We start from the raw sequence: 20,410 nt of genomic DNA on the forward strand, positions 1-20,410 counted from the left end.
CCTGAAGCTCCAGCGGCCTGGCCTCCCCTACTTACTACTCAACCTTGATATAAGTTTCCTCATGCATAAATGTCATTTCTATCTTACAGGATGTTGAGGATTAATTGAAGTTGGATGTGAAAAGCACTAGCACAGTGCCTGGCACATAGTAGGTGCTCAAGAAAGGGCGGCTATTATAATTAGCCCTTGAAGGAAAAGGCTGGGCTCTGTGTAAGTTGTCAAGAGCATGCCCATGCTAAGGGTTGTGTGTGCCTGCAGTTGTCTGGGTTGTCATCTAGATGTCATGAGAGCCTCAGGTTTTCGCCCTTCAAGAGCAGTAAGTAGCAGCTGTTGTCATAAATCAGGTCAGAATCATCCAGTTATTTAATCTCCCTTTTGGATTTAATTCTTTGGTGGTTTGCCAGTCAAATCTGCCCTGTGGCACATAAAGTATTCTTCTGCCTGGATTCAAAGACATGCTTAGCTCCCAATCTGAAAGTGTCAGATGGGGGCTGACGAAAAGAGTCCTCCCACCTGTGCGTATGGGGGGTCTGGGAGGAGCCGGGCACCACCATAAGGGTAGGGGGCTGTAGCCCCGAAGCCGTTGCTGAGTTACGTGTCAGTTTCTTATGCCCCTGGGTCTTTGTGCCAAGCGCTATTATGTTCTTTTCATTCAGTACATACTGAACACCGACTTTGTCCCAGATTCAGGTGCTGTAGCCCTGCAGCTCGTGTCCCAAGCTGCAGGATGAAACTTCCATTTCTACCAGTATGTGGTCCGATGCTGTCTCTGCTGTTTACTTTGAGGTACACAGCAAACTGGAGTGTGATATGAGGAAGGGCCTTCGGTGCAAAGTGCTGGCAGCTGCTGAGTTGGTGTTAGGGGTAGAATGATTGGTTTGAATGCTTCCACAGTTGCCCTTGTAGAAGGGTTAGACTTGCTCCTTGTGAGTGCGTTGGGCTGAACAAGGTCCAGTGGGTAGAAGGTCTAAGATTTCAGGGTCATTGGGAAGAATTTTGTCACGGTCAGAGCTCTGTGTAACGGGTGGAACCAGTTCGGCATCACTGGAGGAATCCAAGCATTGCCTGGATCGTCAGTCTGTGGGATAGAGAGGCGGCGATGTTCAGTGGGTAGGGCGCCAGTGGTGACTGGTGGTCCTGGGAAAGAGGACACCTGCCCAGGCTTCAGGGCAGGCCAGTCCCGTAAGACTCCCTAACAGTCTGTGCATGCCAGAGGCCGTGCTCCTAACCACCAATGAGCATGTTTCTCCTCTGAGATCAGAACACGAAGACGGCAACATGGTCAGCCCCAGGTCAGAGGATGTGTGGGAGCAGAGAAGAGGCAAATTGTCGTTTTGGGGAGAAAACTTAATGTCAAGGGGAACACAGCTCAGAGAAGATCCATAGCTCACCCGAGGCCTCGCAGGAGTTGGCAGTGACGACCTTCACAGCCCAGCACAGCACTCCCTGGCCACTCCCTTGAGTACTAAAGAGCCAGAAGCCTGTGCCCATTTGAGTCTAAATTACAGCACCTAGCTAAGGAGAGCAGCTGCACCCTGTCCTTTCTCTTTCCCGGGTCTGCAGCTCTTCTCCGGCTGGCTCTGGGGGGCAGCAGTGCGGACATCACTGACTGATGAGGAGACCAAGGCCTTGCACATGTCGCTGCCCTGAGTTGGCTCGTCAGTCCAAGACTTCACCCTAATCCAGGGGACCTGGCGAAGACCAGGCTTCGATCACCCCCAGGTCCAGGCAGAACATCCTGCAGTCTGGACTGCTTGTAGTACTGCCACATGTGACTGGAGTTACCCTGGCTTCTCTGTGCCTTCAGGCACAGGGGAGCATCCCCTGCTACAGTCTGCCTTCTGCTCCTTATGGCCATAACTATCCCTGTCCCCTCCTCCCTACAACATACCACCAACAAAAGCAGTTCGGCAACGTTGTGGATTCTTTGTGAGGCAATGATTTCACCATTGCTGGAAGTGGTCAAGCAGAGAGTAATAACTCGCATGGGAGGGGATGACAGCTAATGTATGCATAAGATCAAGAATGGGACCGAGGGACCCCCACATGGCCTTTAAACTTGAGACATTTTGTGGACTCTGAAAGGACTTTCTAGAGAGAATGCAGGACAGAGACATGGGCACACACTTTGGACCAGGAAAGACTTTGGTTCAAAAGCTGGCTTTGTCACTTTGACCACCTCTGTGAGCCTCAGTTTTATCATTCAAATGTCAATGATGCTACTGCCAGCCTCACAGGTTGGCAATTTAGCTGGAACCAGCAATAACTGTTGTCTACAGAATGGGTGTGATTCCTCCAAAAGACCACCTGGGGGCACCCTGTGAAAGGCTTTGGGTCTTGGGTGCTCTGTCAGGGGTGTTCTTGAGAAGGAAACTGAATTTACTGGAGGAGAAAAATGCCCATCCCCCCACCTCTGTTGGTAAAGCCAGAGTAGTGCCCCTTCTCTGGCATGGGCTGTGCTTCAGAGCATTATCACCAGGCTGGTCGGCCGTCCCAGCCCCCACCTGTGGGAAAGCCAGTGTTTTCCCCACGGGGCTGGGCTCTGGGCCCAGGCCCTGTCAGCATGCACAAAGCTAAGCTGATGTTTTAAGTAAATGTCTAAGAGGCCTGGCAAAGTGTGCCATGCCCCTACCAGGGAGCCTGTCTGCTCACCCACTATAGGGAAGAAGAGAGCCGAGGGTCAGGCCTTCCCAGGCAGGAGCCTGGGAGAAAGAAGGAAGCTCCTGTCCCAGAGCCAGGAGTTCTGGGCCACTGGCCACCCACAGGAAGACCAGGAAGGCCCAGGACCTCCCTGGGGATTGTTCTCAGCATGCAAACCCTGAGCGCATACTGACCCCTGAGGCGCTGGGACTCAGGCCCATTCCTTTAGGATCTCACAACCTCGTGACAAGCCAGGGAGGTGTCATACTGGGCTGAACAAAGATGACAAATTCTGAGCTGCTGAGGCCAAAGGAGAATGCAGATATATGAAAAAGATATGAAGGAAGTGGAGTCCTAGAACCATCTGCAATCAGCACAGCCAGCCGGGGCAGGATGGCTGTTCTGGAAGCTGCAGAGCTAAGAAGTTGGTCTTCGTGCCTTGACCTCACCCTGCTAGACTGAGGCCGGGGGCAGGTGAGGATAGAGCCTTCCTGGGGATCCCAGATAGGTGGAGTCCAGGTCTGGCCTCTGGCAGTCGGTAAGAGGTGCCTTGCTCCAGAAAGAGAGCAGTAGGGCTCTGGGAGATCTGGCCTGCCCAGAGGGGCCGGCGTTCTGGCCTGAGGACAGTGCAGAGTAACCAGTGGATTTGATGACCAGAAGTCATCCCCTCTGACATAGCTGGGAAAGAGGCTCATGACCAGAATCCATGGTGGGAGGAGAGAGGCCAGCACGGATGGGGCCATAGGCGGAGGTATAGAGGAGAGTTTCTGGAACAAGAAGCCCACGAAGGCCCAGGAGAGATGACGCCCAAGAAGTGTGTGCTACCCCACCCCGCCACCATGCTTTCCTGGCTTTTGGGCTAGCACCCCTCCAACATGAGCCCCAGAACCAGAGGAGGAGGAGATGAAAAGAAACAACCTTGAGGAGAGTGTTTAAGCTGTAGGGAAAGAGAAATCACTAAATGTAAGTTTACCAGAAAATTACTAGATTAAAATACCTGCATGGCAGAGATTAAATTGACTCAGAGGAAACAAAGCTCTGTTTCTGAAACATCTGAGTCAGCAAAGGTAAAAACTTGTATTTGCTCCAATTAGAAGTCAAATAAAGTGCATGGGAACCCCAAGAACCAAGGATAGGGGCGATTACGGCCAGTGCTGGAGGAAGAAAGGAAAAGGGTACGCTAGTAGAGGGAACAGCTTGTGCAAAAGCACAGAGATCTGAGTGTGATGACAGGGCCTCCTGGAACCTTGAGAAGGTCAGCATGACTGGAGTGGACAAAGCAGAACTGGAGAACAGATTGGAGATGGAGGATGAGAGGCAGGGCCTGGGCCTGGGCATTAGAACTAAGGCAGTGGCAACGAAGAGAGGACATGAATACATAAAGAGAAAAATCAGCCTCTGGCACCAGACTGGGTCTGGGGGTTGGGGAGGAAGGTGTCTGGCCAGCACCCATTCCTGCATTAAGTGAATGCATAGTACCTACTGTGTGCCAGGCACTGTCCCTGCCTTGTGGAGCTTACATTTCAGTGGGAGTGGGGGAGAAGGGAAAGACAAATATGTGAATGATTAAGACCATTCCACTGAGTACCATGAAGGCAATAAAAATGGGATATGACAACAGGTGATGGATTTGGGCTCACAGAGAAGGTCTTTCTGAGGAGATGACATTTCAGCTGAGACCTGAATGGAAGAAGCAGCAGCCGTGGGAAGATGGGGGGAAACCATTCTGTGTAGAGAGAACGAAGACCCCGAGACCAGCATGAACCCGACAAGTTAGGGAGGAGAGGAAGGCCAGTGTGAAGGAGGGGAGCCGTGGGAAGCCATCAAGAAAGTTTTAAGCAGAGGAGTGACACATGAGGCTGTCCAGGCCAAGGACACCAACCTTGCTGCCCAGCCCGGGCCTGGTACAGCTCAGCCTCAAAAGAACTCTCTGGGGGTGATTTGGCAACTCCAGCCCCAAATCATATATTTAAATGGAATCTGGACATTTTTAGTCTGTCCCTTCTCTCTACCCTACTGCCCTGCTTCTAAGTGTGGTTGCCTAGTTCTTTGATTTTAATCCCACCAGAGTGTGGAATACCCAAGGGCAAGGTCTGTACCTCGTTCGCTGTCTTCCCAGCATCTCGCCCGGCACAGGAAGTGCTCATAAACATTTGACAAATATGTGTCCCTGTCCACTCGTGCCTGGAATGTTCACCCTGCATCGTTACTGGTCTTTCTTCCAGGCTCGCCCTCTACAGGCCATTCTCCAAGCTGCAGCCATAGCCAGTCAAAGTTTTCATTATATGTCAAATATTTCTAGGTAGTAGGGATTATTATGGGCTAAATTGTACCCCCACCCCCCAACAAAATTCACCTGTTGAAGTCCTAACCCCCAGTACCTCAGAATGTGATCATATTTGTAGATAGGTTCTTTACTGAGGTGATTAAAGTAAAATGAGGATGGGCCCTAACCAGTAGGACTGGTGTGATTACAAGAGGAAATATGGACACAGACTCATACAGAGAGAAGGTGATGGAAAGACAGGGGTAAGATGGCTGCCTGCAAGCCAGAGACAGAGGCCTGGAACCTTCCCTCACAACCCTCAGGAGGAATCGACCCCACCAACACCTCTATCTTGGATTTCTAACCTCCAGAACTAAGAATAAATTTCTATTGTTGAAGCCAGCTAGTCTGTGGTACCTTTTTACTGCAGCTCTAGGAAATAGAGGATGTAACAACAAAAGGTCAAGGCCCCTATCCTCACGGAGCTGCAGAGTCCAGGAGATGAGAACGCAGATCTGACCACTTCCGTCTCCATTGACCTTTCCTAGGTGCCCTGCCCTCTGCCCCTGCCCTCCAGGTCCTCAGGCCTGTGTGAGAGTCTGCCCACCTGGGCCGTCTACTCCTGGAGGCTGGTGACTGTGGGCTAATCAGAAGGGTCTACACTAGAAGGGGCTTTGGGTAGGTGTGCCACCTGCTTCACCTGAGGCCCTAAGAGGAGAACCAACTTGCTTAGGGGGACGCGCAATCTAGTGGTCAAAAGGGTACAGGCGAGGGGCACTCACTAGACCAAGATGGTTCACAAGCATCTTTCTGAAACAGTTCTGACCACACAGGCCCCAGTAGTCGACTGGCTTCCAGCAGTGTTTAAGTGAGGTCTATGGAGCCTGTTATGGACTGAATTGTGGCCCCCACCCAAATCCATATATTAAAGACCTAATCCTCAGTGTGACTTATTTGGAGACAGGGCCTTTAAGGAAGTAATTAACGTTTCATGAAGTCATGAGGGTGGGGCCCTAACCCAATATTACCGGTGTCGTTATAAGAGAAAGAGACACCAAGAGTGAGTGTACACAGAGTAAAGGCCAGAGGACACGGTGAGAAGAAAACTAGCCCCAAGTCAGGAGGAGAGGCCTCCCTGGAAACCAGCCCTGCTGGCACCTTGATTTTGGACTTCCAGCTTCCAGAACTGGGGGAAAATAAACTTCTGTTGTTTAAGCCACCTAGTCTGTTGTAATGTGCTATGGCAGTCCAGCAGACTGATGCAGACCCCACCTGCTGAACCGCCCAGTGTTAAACATGCAGGATCTTAGACCCATCCGACACCCTGAGCAGAATCTCTGGGGGACAGAGCCCAAGAATCCAGGTTTTGAACGGGCTCCTGGTGCTCACTGAAGTGTCCTCTCCACCACCTCCTAAGGACATTGAAGATCGATTCCCCTAATTCTCTGGTCAGCTCCTCTGACCACCAGCTTCCCTCTCTGTGCCCAAGAGGATTTCACTTGTTATCTGGCCTCCAGGTTAACTGGCAAAGCTCATTCTGCCACGTTGCTTCATTTCCTCACGCTCTCCCTGAGCCCTCCACAAGCCAAGCCAGTGCAGGGCTGGCTGTGAAGTCTGGAAACCCAGAGGTAAGTCAGATCTGAGCCCTGCCACTAACTCTGACTCGGGCAGATGCAGTAAGGATGCAGGCAGTGGTTTCAAGCACAGATTCTTGTAGAAGCGGTTATTTATTTGTTGTATTTCTGCCTATCTGCAGTGGAAGCAAGTTGGGGGCAAGCTTCTTGTCTTATACATCCTTGTGTCCTCGGCCCCCTTCGACATAACGGGCCCCCATGATTTGTGGGTTTGGGGTCCTCTGGCTGCTTCCAGCTTTACTAGGAGCAGCCCTCTAGGCGGGGGCAAAGCTTTAAAAGCACGAGACCCAATCAGATGACACAGATGCATACTTCAGAGCCCAGAAACCCTAGGTTCTGAGTCTAGTTTTCCCACTGACCAGCGGTGTGGCATGATCCCAGACAATCGTGCTGTTTCTGAGCTTCCTTATCTGTAAAAGAAAGAGATAATATTTCCTGCACAGGTTTGTTTACAGAATGAAATGAAGTAACCTCTGCAAAGACCCCACCGTCTTGCACTTAGGTGGCTTTCGGTAAAGGTTAACTCAGGTTATTCCTTACACAATAGTGATATGCTCTACACCTGAAGGCATTGCGAGAGGACACTGATAACAAGTGTAATAGACAACTAGATCACACGCCTCCTAGGTAACAGGCCCAGTGCCCATCATTGGAACAGTGAGGGGTCTCATGGCCTCAGTGCCGAAATGTCAGCTCTGTGAGGGCAGAGGCTTCTTGTTCATCATTGTATTCCCAGCAGCTAGACCAGGCTCAGCATATAGTAGGTGCTCAGTAATTATTTGGTGAATAATAGGAGATGAATCAGTCTATCAATAAATGACTGGAAGGTACAATCCAATGGGCCTCTGACTCATTTTTAAGACCTTGAGTGAGTCCCTTGACCTCTCTGAGCTGCTTTTTCCCCATCTGAGAAGCCGGAGGTGTTTAACTCATCTCGAGGTCCTCTGAGCAATTAATTGTGGAGGAGGAGGAGGAGGAGGCGAAGTAATAATGATGATGATGATGATGATGATGATGATAAAGATAATAATAACAATTATACTTGTTGAACACCGCTGTATACAGGGCACTGCTGTAAAGAACCCTAGGAGGTAACAGTATTTTACCTCCACTTTATAGAAGAGAGAACAGGCACAGAGGGGCAGGGAAGGTTCCTGGAGAAGGGGGATTTGATTACGTTTTAAAGAAAGACTGGGGCTCGGACTGAGCACAGGGGGACCATGGTCCAGAAGGGAAGGACCTGTCTAGTGACCTGCGTGGTGGTAGCTGCAGATGCAAGAGAGACCAACCCATCTCCGAATTTAGGAACCCAACCCCGCCCCCGGCGTCTCCATGACAACCCACTCCGCACATGCGCCTCATGCACCCGCTCCTGGCCTGGCCGCGCGCGCGGGCGCCAACGCCGAGCACCCGCCGGGCGGAAGCGGGCCCCGCGGGGTGCGCGGCGTGAACGCGAAGCGGACTTTTAAAGGGACGGTCTCCACCCGGGACTGTTTGTCCGCGGGGACTGCTGATGGTGAGGGCTGGATGGCCCCAGGAGTAGGTACCCAGGAAGTAGAGGAAAAGCAGGGCTATGTGACCCCTCCCAGAGGTGCGTAGGGAGAGCAGGGCTGTGCAGATGCCCTCGGGGTAATAATTGCATGGCTGCCCGAAGGCGCTGTGGAAGTGCACCTTCTGGGTAATAAGAGGGAGACGGGGATATGTAAGCCCCCCGCCCCCCAAGACAGTGAAAGGGAGCTGGGACTCCCAAAATGCTAATCGGGATAATAAGGAGGGTAGGGCTCCCCGTAACTGCTCCATCACCCGAGGACGGAGCTGGGGCTCCACGGGAGAGTCGGAGGGCAGGTTAAAAGGGATCGCAGGTTCAGCTTGGGACAGTCACGCTCTCCCTTCCCCTGCCCTCAGCATTCTGCCATCTCCCTACCCCACCGGGGTGCCCAGCCATGGCCAGACCACCCTCTCTGGGCTCGGTGATTGTCCCAGACTGGCATGAAAGCGCCGAGGGTAAGGAGTACTTGGCCTGCATCCTGCGAAAAAGCCGCCGGCGGGTGTTCGGTAAGTGCTCTCGCCCTTCCTCAGCCTGTTGTCAGCTGTCATTCTTGGGGGAGAACAGTGTCACCTGTTGCTCCCTGGGAAGCAAGGCAGTGAGGGCCTGCTGCACTGCATTTGGGGACCCCTGGAAGCTCTACCCCTGGGGCCCCCACCCCCAAATCTCCTTAGAGATAATTCCATCATCCGAGCCAGGAACATGGAAACAGGCAAAACCCTGCCAGGAACTACCGTCACCAGAGAGGCTGCTGATTGAGCCCTCACCCGGTGCCAGGCCCTCTGCTGGGCACTTTTCAAAACAGACTCCAGTTTAACCTCAACAGCACATCTTATAGACTTGTTGACTAGTGAGTCTAGAGACAAGCCTCTTTCATATCCTGCCTTCTCCAAGGTAAGACAATCATGTTCCCCAGGATGAAGCCAACTCCCCTGGGACAGGGCAGGCTGACAGTCCAGCAGAGGGCCCTGGCATCAGCAGAGGGCCCTGGCATCAGCAGAGGGGCCTGGCATCGGCTACAAGAGTCCAGCTCTGACCAGGACAAAGTGCCAGAAGGCTTAATACCAGAAAATGAGAGGGCAACCCCCAACTTAGGACTTTGAGGTCCTAAGCCTACAGTTTTTTGCAAGTTTTAAATTAAAAACATTCATAAAGATTTTGATATATTGATTCTAAGGAGTTTATAGTAATCGAGAATACTTTTGTTGATATTTCTCCACTGAGGAAAGAATTTTGAAAAACCTCCCTTTTACATGTGAGAAACCTAGAACACGTGATAATAGTATCAATAAAAACCATCTCATGCATCAGACGCAAAAAAAACAATTTGGTGTTATTTGGAGTTGGCCCTGGCCCAGCTCACAGAGCACACGTGTTCTCAGCGGAGCTTCTCATCCAGGGACACTGCCTATGTCCCAGGCCTCTGTAACAAGCATAGAGAACCTTGGGTGGTTAGCACTGCAAAAGCCCTTAGAGATGAGTTTGTCCAACCCAGGGCAAGTGCAGGTTGATCCCTGACCCCACCTGGTTCCATCCTTGCCCCAGGGCTGCTCGAACGACCAGTGCTGCCCCCGTCTGTGGCCATTGACACGGCCAGCTACAAGATCTTCGTGTCTGGGAAGAGTGGTGTGGGCAAGACAGCACTGGTGGCCAAGCTGGCCGGCCTAGAGGTGCCCGTGGTACACCACGAGACCCCTGGTGAGTCCATCCTTGGGGGCCTTCTCTGGGGTGGGGAAAAGACTTCCTGCATCGCACATGTTGTAATCAGCACCACCATGTACTCTGCAACCTTGGCAAATCCCTTCACCTCTCTGAGCCTATGTTGGCTCCTCCTTCCAACAGGGATCATGGTACCAATCCCATGGGATTGTTGGGGATGTGGTATAAGAGACAGTGGTGGAAACATGCCTAGCACTGAGCCGGCACAAGGTTGGTGCTTGCTCAGGAAACACTAATCTTCCCTTCTTGTTTCCTTCCACTGGGTGCTGATTGACCATCACGTTGCAATATCCTTCAGTATCCCGGGACCTTTGTGTCCCCTTGTACATGTGAGTGATACTGCTTTGTCATGGCTGGGGCAAGAGCTGGATCTCCCTGGTTGGACTACGAGCTCCTCTAGGGCAGATCAGTTTCCCCCATCAGACAGAATTTTTCCAGGTCTGGGACTGTGCCGTCCCCATCAGATTGAGGACCCACCAGGGCAGGGACGAATTCTTCCTATCCCTTCCTGGCCCCCCACCCCTCTCCACCTCTGCCTCTCCTGTGCTAAGTGGCTGACCCTGCCTCCCCAGGCATCCAGACTACTGTGGTGTTTTGGCCGGCCAAGCTGCAGGCCAGCAACCGTGTCGTCATGTTCCGTTTTGAGTTCTGGGACTGCGGGGAGTCTGCGCTCAAAAAGTTCGACCACATGCTACCGGTGAGCAGGCAGGTGGGCCTGGGTGGGTCCTAGAGGGGCCAGTTGTCTGAGGTGGGCTTCTGAGTCCAAGTGACTGAGCCCAGGCTGCCTGGTTTGCAGGAGGCAGAATTGGGTATGAATGTGCTGAGGGTGCTGCTCTGGCTGGGAGAGCTCTGAGCTGGCATTGGGGACTGGGTTCCAGCCTGAGCTCTGCCCTGGAACCAGCCACTCCCTGCTCTGGGACTCAGTTTCCCAGCCTGCTAAAGGAGGGATCATGCTAAGACTTCTCAGGGCCCTGTAGCGGACAGGGTTCTGGTGCCATGGTTCCTTGAATCAGTCTCTTCGTCCCCAGGCTTGCAAGGAGAAGACAGATGCTTTCCTCTTCCTCTTCTCTTTCACTGACCGTGCCTCCTTTGAAGACCTTCCTGGACAGCTGGCCCGTATAGCAGGTGAGGCCCCTGGTGTCGTCAGAATGGTCATCGGCTCCAAGTATCCTTTGGGTGTCTCCTGGGACTGTCAGAGGCCACACTTGGCAAGGCACGGACCCTGCCTCTACCCAGCTGTGGGGTCCAGGCCCATGGGCTTTATCTTAAAGACTGCAGCAGGGCATCCTTCAGCCCCTGGCTGTGGGGCTCCAGAGCGGAGGGACAGGCTGGGCTTGATGGGGTGGTTAGCAGAGGCGCCTGGCCAGGCTCCTTGACCCTCCTCCAGATTTGACCAGTACATGCACACGGACGTGCCTGAGCGTGAGCTCACGGCCTTCCGGCAGGCCTGGGAACTGCCCCTCCTGCGGGTGAAGAGTGTGCCAGGGCGGCGCCTGGCAGACGGGCGCACGCTGGATGGGCGGGCTGGGCTGGCTGACATTGCTCATGTGCTCAATGGCCTGGCGGAGCAGCTGTGGCACCAGGACCAGGTGGCAGCTGGCCTACTCCCCAACACTCCAGACAATACCCCTAGCTGAGGTGTGGCATCATGAGCAGGCACCTGTGATCCCTACTCCTGACCCTCAGGTGACCCAGGGCAGAGGGCAGGACCCAGGGCCCAGGGCTGGGGCAGAGTATTGATCTCATCCTGAGGACTGGTCAGGGAGGACGGTGGCCTGCGAAGCCTCCTGGCCCAGCAGCGCTTTCCTCACAGAATCCGTGGCAGTGAGGCGGGGCACAACGCCCTCTGAGGCTCCCTGCCCTTCTTCCTCGGCCCTGGGGCTCTAGGCTCTGGAAACTGAGGAGCTGCATGGGCAGGGCCCCAGGACTCAAGTATCTCCCCCAACCTCCTGCTGCCCATCCCTTCTGCAGCACCCAAGGAGGGCGACTGGGGAGAGGGGTTACCTCAGCCGGGCCCTGGACCTCAAGTGACTTCAATCAAGAGCCTATATTTGTTGCATTAACACCATCTGATGTACCAGATAAACCCTGAAATCTCAGTGGCTTTTTTTTGTTGCTTATGTCTCATCTCACGTGGAAGCGAAGGTGGCTCTGGGCACTCTGCCTCATGCACTGATTCAGAGACCCAGGCTCAGATCTTCAACACTGGCTTCCCAGTTTTCCCTGGGGCATCAACATTCAGTCAGCAGAATAATGAGTACAAGTGGAATGTCACCCAGGTTTCTGTGGACCTGGCCTAGGGCAGTGTGTCACATTTCTGCTCACGTTGCATTGACCAACACCTAGTCACATGGTCACATGGAGCTGCAGGAGAGGCGGGGAAATGTCCACTTGCATGTCCAAGAGGTCGGCCCCTCGCTCTGCAGTGCCCTTGATCATGAAGTTGTCAGGTGAGGCTTAGGACAGGGGCCTCGCCTGCCTGGGAGTCAGAAAGCATCACTGGGCAGGGTCAGGGACTGGACCAGGCGGGGGTCAGGGAGTGAGCTGACCTGTTGGGCAGCTCTGCCCTGTGGGAAGCCAGCAAGGGAGGAGCAGGAAGGTGAGTAAACTTGCCTATTCTTGTGTCTCACCCCTGCCCCATCAGCTAGAGACACTGTTGTGTGGGTGATGGAGGGTGCTGACAAAGTGGGCCCTTATACTTTCTGACAGCCCCTTATGATACCCCAACTGGCTCCACAGATGGACCCCTGGGCTGAGGCCTGGCCTGAGTCTGACCCAGATGACAAAAGCCTGTATTAGTAGACCCTAAGGGCCTCGGTATAGTGACCCCCAAAGCCAGCTGGCCCTTGGAGCCCCCTCTTGAAAAGGCAGCATTGGCTTCTGTACATCCAACACACATGTGATCGTGTGTGCACACATACCAGCACTTGTCCTAAAACACTCCCCCCACTTCCTGGCACACACAGGAGGCTCATACGTATCCCCTGCTCACACTCCCAAGCTCACTGATTGCCTGCGTGACAAGGCCATGTTTGTCTACCTTGGGCACTGCCTGTAGGCTTGTCGACCCTTCCGCGGCATAAAGGACGGACCTCAGCACCTTCTTACCCCCAATTCTGGTTCAGAGTTGAGGCATCAGCTTACCCCATATCCCAGAGAAGGGATGTCCCTGGGCAGGACCCCAAGCTCATGGTGGCACAGCCTGTAGGCCATAGACCTTCCGGCTGCGGCCTTCAGCTCTGCCTCCAGGAAGCTGGCCTTTAGCACGGTCCCCTCTGTTCTTAGTTCTGGTTGACCTTACCTCACCAGGCAGCAGCAAAGTGTAGGAGTGTGACCCGGTGAAGGCGGCCTTGGCCTGAATGTGACCCTCCTGCTACGCATGCCTGTGAGTACCAGCGACCCCACGTCCCAGCCAATTATCTCTGGGCTTAAAACTCCCCCAGAAAGGAAGTTTCTGCATCCTTCTTGGGCACCAGCTCTGCTAAAAGCCAGAAGTTGCTCTGGAGAAATAGCTGAGATCATCGCAGCAGGGCAGGCCAGTCATCTGGTTAGCACTGCTCCAGTCAGAGAATCACCCAGCACCCACTTCACCCCCAACCAAGGGGGGAGCAATTCCCTTCCCCATCTCCTGGGGAAAGAACAAAGTGAGGAGGACAGGGGGGCTGGGACTTGGAGTGCAGCCACTCAGCATCCAAGCACTGTTTTCCCGGCTCCTCCAAGCAAAGCCCCAGTGCCACTTTAGTATTGAGTGGGCTACCAGCCAAGGGCCTCCTTCTAAGGGCAGAAATGGAATCCCAAGGGAAGAGAGAACTGCAGAGCCATACTTCTGACAGCTGGTGTCCGCGCCTGCCTGTGGTCTCTGGGCGGGGTCTCGCGGAGAGTGAGTGAGAAGGGAGGGTGTGTAGACCCGTAGGGACCCCAACCAGCTTCCTGGGCCTCTCCCCTGAGCAGTCCACAGGGCCCGGCACCTGATTTAATGGACTGCTGGTGCCATCTTGAAATTCTGAGCAGCACGCATTATGTGGCGGGTCCTGTGCGTGTTATCCAGAGAGAGTGTCTGGGCTCCAGATAAAGCCCCTCTCAGGGCCTAGCAGACAGAGGCCATTTCTGTGGAGTGTCAAAGGCCACAGGGAAGTCTGGAAGTTGCCTTCTCCCAGTTTTGGTGCCAGAAATTCCACCATTCGGTTAAGCCCCAAAGGGAAGCACTCCACTCACCCCTCCGCCCCGCATTTGTTTTCATTTTGGCTTTAGTGGGACTGACAAATCCAGACAACCCACTGCCCCTCCCTCGCCGCCCCCCCCTCCCCGCTTCCTACCCAGGATGGAAGTGGACAGGGTGGGTCAGACAATTCCTAGCTACCCTCCTGCCGCGGCGATGAGACAAAGAGCTCCTGCTGGAGAAGCTGCGACCCGCGCGGCGGCGTGAGCGGCAAGTTTCCGCGGAACCTGCGCAGTCCGGCTGCTTCTCGAGGAAGTGAGCGCGGCGGGGGCTGCGTGGGCTCGGTCCCGAAGGCAGAACGCGGCTCCACTAACCAGCTCTGTGACCTGCGCGAACGATTCCAGCAGCTCATCCGCTAAATGGGCTTTACCGTAGCGTCGGCCCCAAAACCGGGCTGCGATGATTAAATGGGCGAAGTGTATAAAGCGCTCAGCCTAGGGCCTGATAAATGGGAAACGGCAGCCACACTCTATGACTCCGGCCTACTCAGCGTCTACCCCTAATGGGGGGTGCTGGTCCTCTCCTCGTTTGAATTGCAAACGAGGAAAGGCGTGTCAAAAATGCTTATGAAGGTAAGGACCCGCGTGCGGACGGGGTTCTGTCAACCCGGGCGGGGATAGCGAGGGGAGGGGCTCCGGTCTCTGGCCCACCCTGAGATCCTGGCCCCCAGGAGCACGGTCCCGCCGAGGGCCGCGCCCGCGCCATGCACTTCGCTGAGCTGAGCCTGCGCGCGCCTGCAGGTGGGAGGGGTGGGCCGCGGTGATGTCAGCCGCGGGCGGAGTCTCCCCAGGCACCGATGACCCTACCCTAGTTCCCCAGGCCTAACTCAACCCAGACTCCGACAGCTACGCCGAGCTGCTGCGGCACGTGGCCTGCACAACCCTCCGCAGCGACATGTCCCCAACAAGCCGCTGGGTTTTACGCGTGCAGCTTCCGCTGCTCCAAGCCGTGAGAGAGGACGGGGCGGGGCCTCGGGGTGGGCAGGGCCTTCAGGAGAGGGGCGGGTCGCCAACTGCAAGACTTAGTCTAATCAAGGATCGTTTGCTTTTCCTCGGTTTGTCTGGGAGGCAACTCCTGCCCGACTAACTCACTTTAGGTCCCTGGCCTGTCCTTTCCGTACGCTGGGGTCCAGGCCCTGTCCAAACGGCTACCGGTCCCTGATTCCCACTCTTTCAATCCCCGGTGGATGTTCACCTGGCTGGAACATACCCAGCGCAGGCTGACTTTTGTGGGTAAATGGGCTCTCTGACTTTAGCAGCTGGCGCGTCTTATTCCTCTGTCCCAACTAGAGAGAGACTCTGCCCTCGGTTGTGTTAGGTCTCGGATAGGGCAGAGGACTCGGCTTCTGACCCCTGCTCTGCTTTCAGATTCCTGGGCAGCGATTCCCACGACTCCTACTTCTCCAACACGCAGAGGCACCGAGTGGTGAGACAACTGCCTGAGGAAGGGTCCAGGTGGGACCTTAAGGAGGTGGAGCTGACCCCAGGATTCTCCCTGGCAGTGACAGAGATCCTAGCCCGCACAGCCTATGGGAAGCTGAAACGCGCAGAGATGGGCATCGCGGGTCTAGAAATGGAGCGAGTCTACACTTCAGCCTTCCCACTGCATGAGGGGGCGGATAACATGAGCTCAGGCCTCTTCCACTGTCCGGGAATCAGGAGAGAATTCTGGGACTTCCCTGCAGCCCTCCGTTTCTTTGACCCTCTAGGGCCCCTTTGAACAACTGCCTGGATACCAGGTGCCTGGTGCAGACCTCAACATTAGTCTGTTGTTATACTGGGCCCGCTGGGGATGCTGGCACAACTACCAGCCCCTGGACCGTCTAGGAGAGTACTTTGGGAAGTAGGTGGCCATCTACTTTGTCTGGCTAGGTGAGTCCCGTGCAGAGGGTGGGGGCTGGGAGTAAAGAGGTAAGGGCTCACCAGCATTATGTCATCCCTGCAGGCTACTACACAGCCTGACTGCTGCCTGCCACCCTGGTCTTTATGCCTGGTTGACATGGGCACCAACATACCAGCGAGAGTGGCTGGGAGTGGGTGTTGGGGGGTGGGCTGGGTGGGCTGGTTAACTGGCTGTTTGAGAATAGTGCCACCCCAGGATGGGCACCGTTTGCTCAAAGGTAGGAGATCTGAACCCTTGGAGATACCCTCCTCATGTGCCCACTATGGGATACCTGTGCCACGTGGGATATTTCCAAGATCTGCCCCGTGGCCAAGGTGAGCCAGGCAAGAGAACAAGGGAATGGGTAGGTGTTTGGGATCCAGCCTGTCAGCCTGGCTGCTGGGAAGGCAATGCTGGGCCCTGCCCTGCAGTGTGCCCTCCCTCTCTCTGGGCTACCTGTTTGACCATCTATGAACTGTGTTCTTCAGCATCTTCATGGGTCATGGCCTCCTATAGCACTGGAAGCACAAGAGCAGCACCTTGGCTTCCAAGAAGAGGAGGCACTGCCCAGCTCAACCCTCCAGGCCCAGAACTCTATTCCCTAAAGTTCCTAGAGGCCACAGGCACGCTGGGAAGCTGAGTCTTTGGAGTCTAACATCCCAGGATCCAAATCTGGTTCCACCCCACACTTTTCTGAGGTCACTTTTCCACCCTCCCCTGACATCGGGATGATATAAGGTTTGGTGAGGTGAAACGTTGGGAGCCTTTAGGGTCTCAGAGAGAAATCCTGATTGGAACAAGGAAGGGGAGAAGCATTCCACACTCACCTACCCATCCAGCCACTCACCTGTCCATCCAAACATCTAATCATTGATCCTGAATCTGTTTGCTTCTCTCCATCTCCACTGCCACCCCACACCCTCTGACCAGTCTGAGCCAGTATTCTCTGCCTGGATCACTGCAGTAGCCTCCCAGCAGGTTTCCCTGCTCCTTGTTTGCCCCACTTAATCCCGTCTCAGCTGCCAAGGGCAATCCTGGAAACGCAGATTACATCCTGCATTACCCTACTGAAAGCCCTCAAGGGGGCTCTCATATAAGGTGCACTTAGAAAACCATCTAAGCCCCTCACGGAAGCCTGTGTGATCTGGCTTTTGCCTCATCCTCCTCCACCGGTCCCAGTGACTACTTGCTATTTCATGAATAGGACAAGGTCATTTCCACCCCAGGATGTTGGCACTGGCTGTTCTCTGCTAGAATCCTCTTCCTTCAGACTTTATCCCTCTGATAGGAGTGCTCAAACCCAGAATTTGCTGGTCTGGCGCTGCAAGTGTCCCAGAACCCAGTGACAGGCCGGAAGGAGCCCTACTTCCCACCCCATACTCACCTTCCCACATACTCGGCAGCTCTGCAGCCATCTTCATGGTGAGGGGGCTTTGGGCCCTTGCTCTGGAAGGACGGTCTCCTCCAGGGAGTGCTGTGACACTGTGACCCTGATGGCCTGCCTTTCACCTGTGACAGCCCCCCTGCTGGCCCCCAGCTCTGCGTGGTGGTGATTTTCCTGGTGTCCGTCATCATTTACTGCAGCGTCATCAGCAATGCAATGTTTTGTACAGGCAACCTGGTACTCACAACCCAAGTGAGTGCCCTTTGGGGCAACAGAGGGTGAGAGCACTGTTCCAGCTCAGGCCCAATGTGGGCATCCTCAAGTTCCTTCCAGCCCTCCACATGGCTGGGCTCCAAATGATGGCTGTCACTCTGCCTAGGCTGGCAAAATTGCCAACATCAGCAGCACTGTGCTGAAGCTGGTGCCGATCCTCCTCTTGGGCCAGGTCTATACCTCAATGGCTGAGCAGCTCACCAGGTGGGGTGAGTGAGGGCAGGGGCTCACAAGGGTGTCCTGGTGTCCTGAGGCATGGTTCCCTGCACCTCAGAGCCTGCAGTCCCAGGCTTGGTGTCACTGGCCTGCTCAGCCATCCTCAAGGGAGAGTGGCCGGGAGCTAACGGGTGGCATTAGGGGAAGTTGGGCTGCGGACAGAGCATATGGGCTAACTCAATGGGCTGTGCCCACCCCCTTGCACCTAACAGAACTCTGGCCAGCTCTGCCCTTTGCCCAGAGATGCACAGAACCCGAATCGTTCGTTAAGACGCCTTCACTTTCAAAGTCTTCATCTTTTAGTTTGTCGATTTCTACTCCTCTCCCTTCTATGCGGCATTCTTCAAAGGCCCGTGCAGATCCCCCACCCTCTGATGCTGTTGCCTCCCAAGGAAATGGCCCAGTAGAGAGACCAGCAGCATCCTTGAGCCTTCAGATTTGTCTCTACCAAGGTCTTGCTGTTGACCTTGAAGCTGGTCCTCGATTTCTCTGGACTTCAGTTTTCTCTGTAACATGCCAACACCTCATTGGGTAGATGTGAAACTCTAACACCGGCATCCATTTACTCATTCCTCCCTGCATGGCGCAGGCCTGACACCCCTACCTCCCTGTGCCTCAGTTTGGAGTCATCGCCATCTTTGTGGCAGCCTTCCCCGAGCACCCTGGACTGGATGCTGGGGACACAAACCAGAGCTGGTCATTGCCTCAGGGAGCTTCCAGTTTTTAACGAGGACTTGTTAAGAGTCCTAAAAGGCTAGGCTCCCAGGAGGTGGTGTGACTGTGTAATTGCCAAAATCATCTGGTGGGGATGGGAGAGAGACTCATCAAAATAACCTGCCCTTCCAGCAGCATGACCCCCTCTTCCTGGGTTAGAAATACCCCCATTGGCTTCTTGTGGGTTGAGAAGTGGGTATGGGCCACGGTCCCAGCAGGCTCTTGGGAACATAGCCCTTTGGGCCTGTTGGGGGTGGGGGACGAGGCCTCTCAGCAGCAGTGTCACCAGTGCTGGCTCTCAGTGAGTGGAAGGCCAGCAGATCAGGAGCAGAGTGGGAAGAATGGTCAGCCCCAGCATGGAATTTAGCTGTGGCCTGCTTCCAGAGCGGGAGGGCACATTGCCCACAGGTGCAGTGGCCTATAGGTTTGTGGGACACCCTGGTCAGCACAGTATGCTGTTCGGCATGCACATGAGGATGTGAGTACCCCTGGGTGGCCAGCTCTTGGGAAGTGGGGGTTGCCCCATTCTCACATCTGGCAGGGGCTAGATTTGTCTGTTGGGCCTCTGAGGAGCAGGGGGGGCAGCTCCATGCTCTGTGCAGCACCTAAGCCCTGAGTAGGGTGCCCTGTGTCTGCCAAGCATAGTGCGGCCCCTGTGGCTGCCTCCTCGAACTTGCTCAGCCACGCCTCACCATCACGGTGGGCGAACAGCTGGTCAGCAACGTGGAAGAGTTGTGCCGTAAGTGCAGGGCATGGGGTGAGGGCACAGGGTGGGGCCGAGTCAGGCTGTGGGGAGGGCTTCTATGAGAGCCAAGCAGAAAGCCCTGATGGGGCATCAGGAGGTGGAGACCCAAGTCCTGGTTCTGCCTCTTGTAAGCTCTGTGGTTTTGCTCCTCTCTAAGCCTCGGTGTCCTCACCTGTGTAATGAGGACAGTAATAGCCCTCCAAGAGGGTGAAGAGGATTAAATGAGATGCTGAACAGGAAAGAGGAAGGCTTTCTATTATTAATTTTGGGAGAGGAGGCGGTTCCAGAGACCGAGAATGACCATGAGTCAAGGCATAGAGTCAAGAGCACTGGACCCTAGAGTCCAACAGACTGGATGTGAGTCCTGGCTCTACCACTTACAACTGGGGGAGCCTGGAGCAAGGTCTCTGAGTCTCTCTTTCCTCATTTGTAAAGTGGGAATGATCGCCTCTAAGGATGGTGGGAAGATAGAAATGGCATTGCCTGGTTTCCCTGCCTCAGGCTTCAGGAAGCTGCAGGCCTAGTGGCAGAAGAGGCAGCTGGCAGGACTGCGAGACACCCAGATTGGGCAGGAGCTGAGGTGCTGGGAGGACCGTGAGCTCACCAAGTATGAGGGCCTGTTTGATGAATACCTGGAGATGGGTGAGAAGTGGCCCAGCGGGCTCCTGGGGGCCTGGCACAGAAGAGGAGGTGACCCCAGGCCTCATACTTCCCCCTTCCCAGTGCTGCAGTTTGAGCTCAGCACCATCTCTGTGGCAGCCTGCCCGCCGGCGCCCCTGGGATTTGCTCTGTTCAGCAACTGGGTGGAGATCCGACTGGACTCCCACGAGTTCGTGCACGACTACTGGGGGCCAGTGGCTGAGAGCGCACAGGGCACTGGGATCTGGCTGCTCCTGCTTGAGACCATGGCCCACCTTTCAGTTGTGGTGAATGTGAGTAAGGGGCGAAGGAGGGGAGGGAACACGAGGTCAGGGGAATATGGAGATCAGAGACTGAGAAGGAGGCTCAGGAATAGGGAAATGGAGGCTGAGGCTGGAAATCAGGGTCAGAGATTGGGAAGTAGGGGCAGAGGGCGAGGACCCCGAGGCTCAGGCTCATGCTGCCTGCGGGAGTGGGTTTGGACCCAGGATAGGTGAGTTAGGGGATTGGGCCCTGCAAGCTTCCCCCAGCCCC

The 20,410-nt window shown here is 54.8% G+C and overlaps 1 protein-coding gene across 3 annotated transcripts; it reads left to right on the forward strand.

Annotated features, from left to right (window-relative positions):
- Nucleotides 1-7,857: 7,857 nt before the first annotated feature.
- On the forward strand, nucleotides 7,858-11,904 carry CPLANE2 (ciliogenesis and planar polarity effector complex subunit 2). Of its 3 annotated transcripts, none has more exons than XM_039842112.1 (6): nucleotides 7,858-8,131; nucleotides 8,446-8,595; nucleotides 9,632-9,784; nucleotides 10,378-10,502; nucleotides 10,834-10,970; nucleotides 11,193-11,904. In XM_039842112.1, the coding sequence occupies exons 1-6, from the start codon at nucleotides 7,873-7,875 to the stop codon at nucleotides 11,440-11,442; spliced, it is 1,074 nt and encodes a 357-aa protein (XP_039698046.1). In that variant the 5' UTR covers nucleotides 7,858-7,872; the 3' UTR covers nucleotides 11,443-11,904. The 3 variants fall into 3 exon arrangements, with proteins under 3 accessions (XP_039698046.1, XP_039698047.1, XP_039698048.1); XM_039842113.1 differs by having other exon boundaries at nucleotides 7,858-8,056; XM_039842114.1 differs by having other exon boundaries at nucleotides 7,937-8,079.
- Nucleotides 11,905-20,410: the final 8,506 nt, after the last annotated feature.

The sequence above is a fragment of the Pteropus medius genome, unplaced genomic scaffold (genome assembly GCF_902729225.1).
Source record: "Pteropus medius unplaced genomic scaffold, Ma_sr-lr_union100, whole genome shotgun sequence".
In the NCBI taxonomy this organism is placed as follows: domain Eukaryota; kingdom Metazoa; phylum Chordata; class Mammalia; order Chiroptera; family Pteropodidae; genus Pteropus; species Pteropus medius.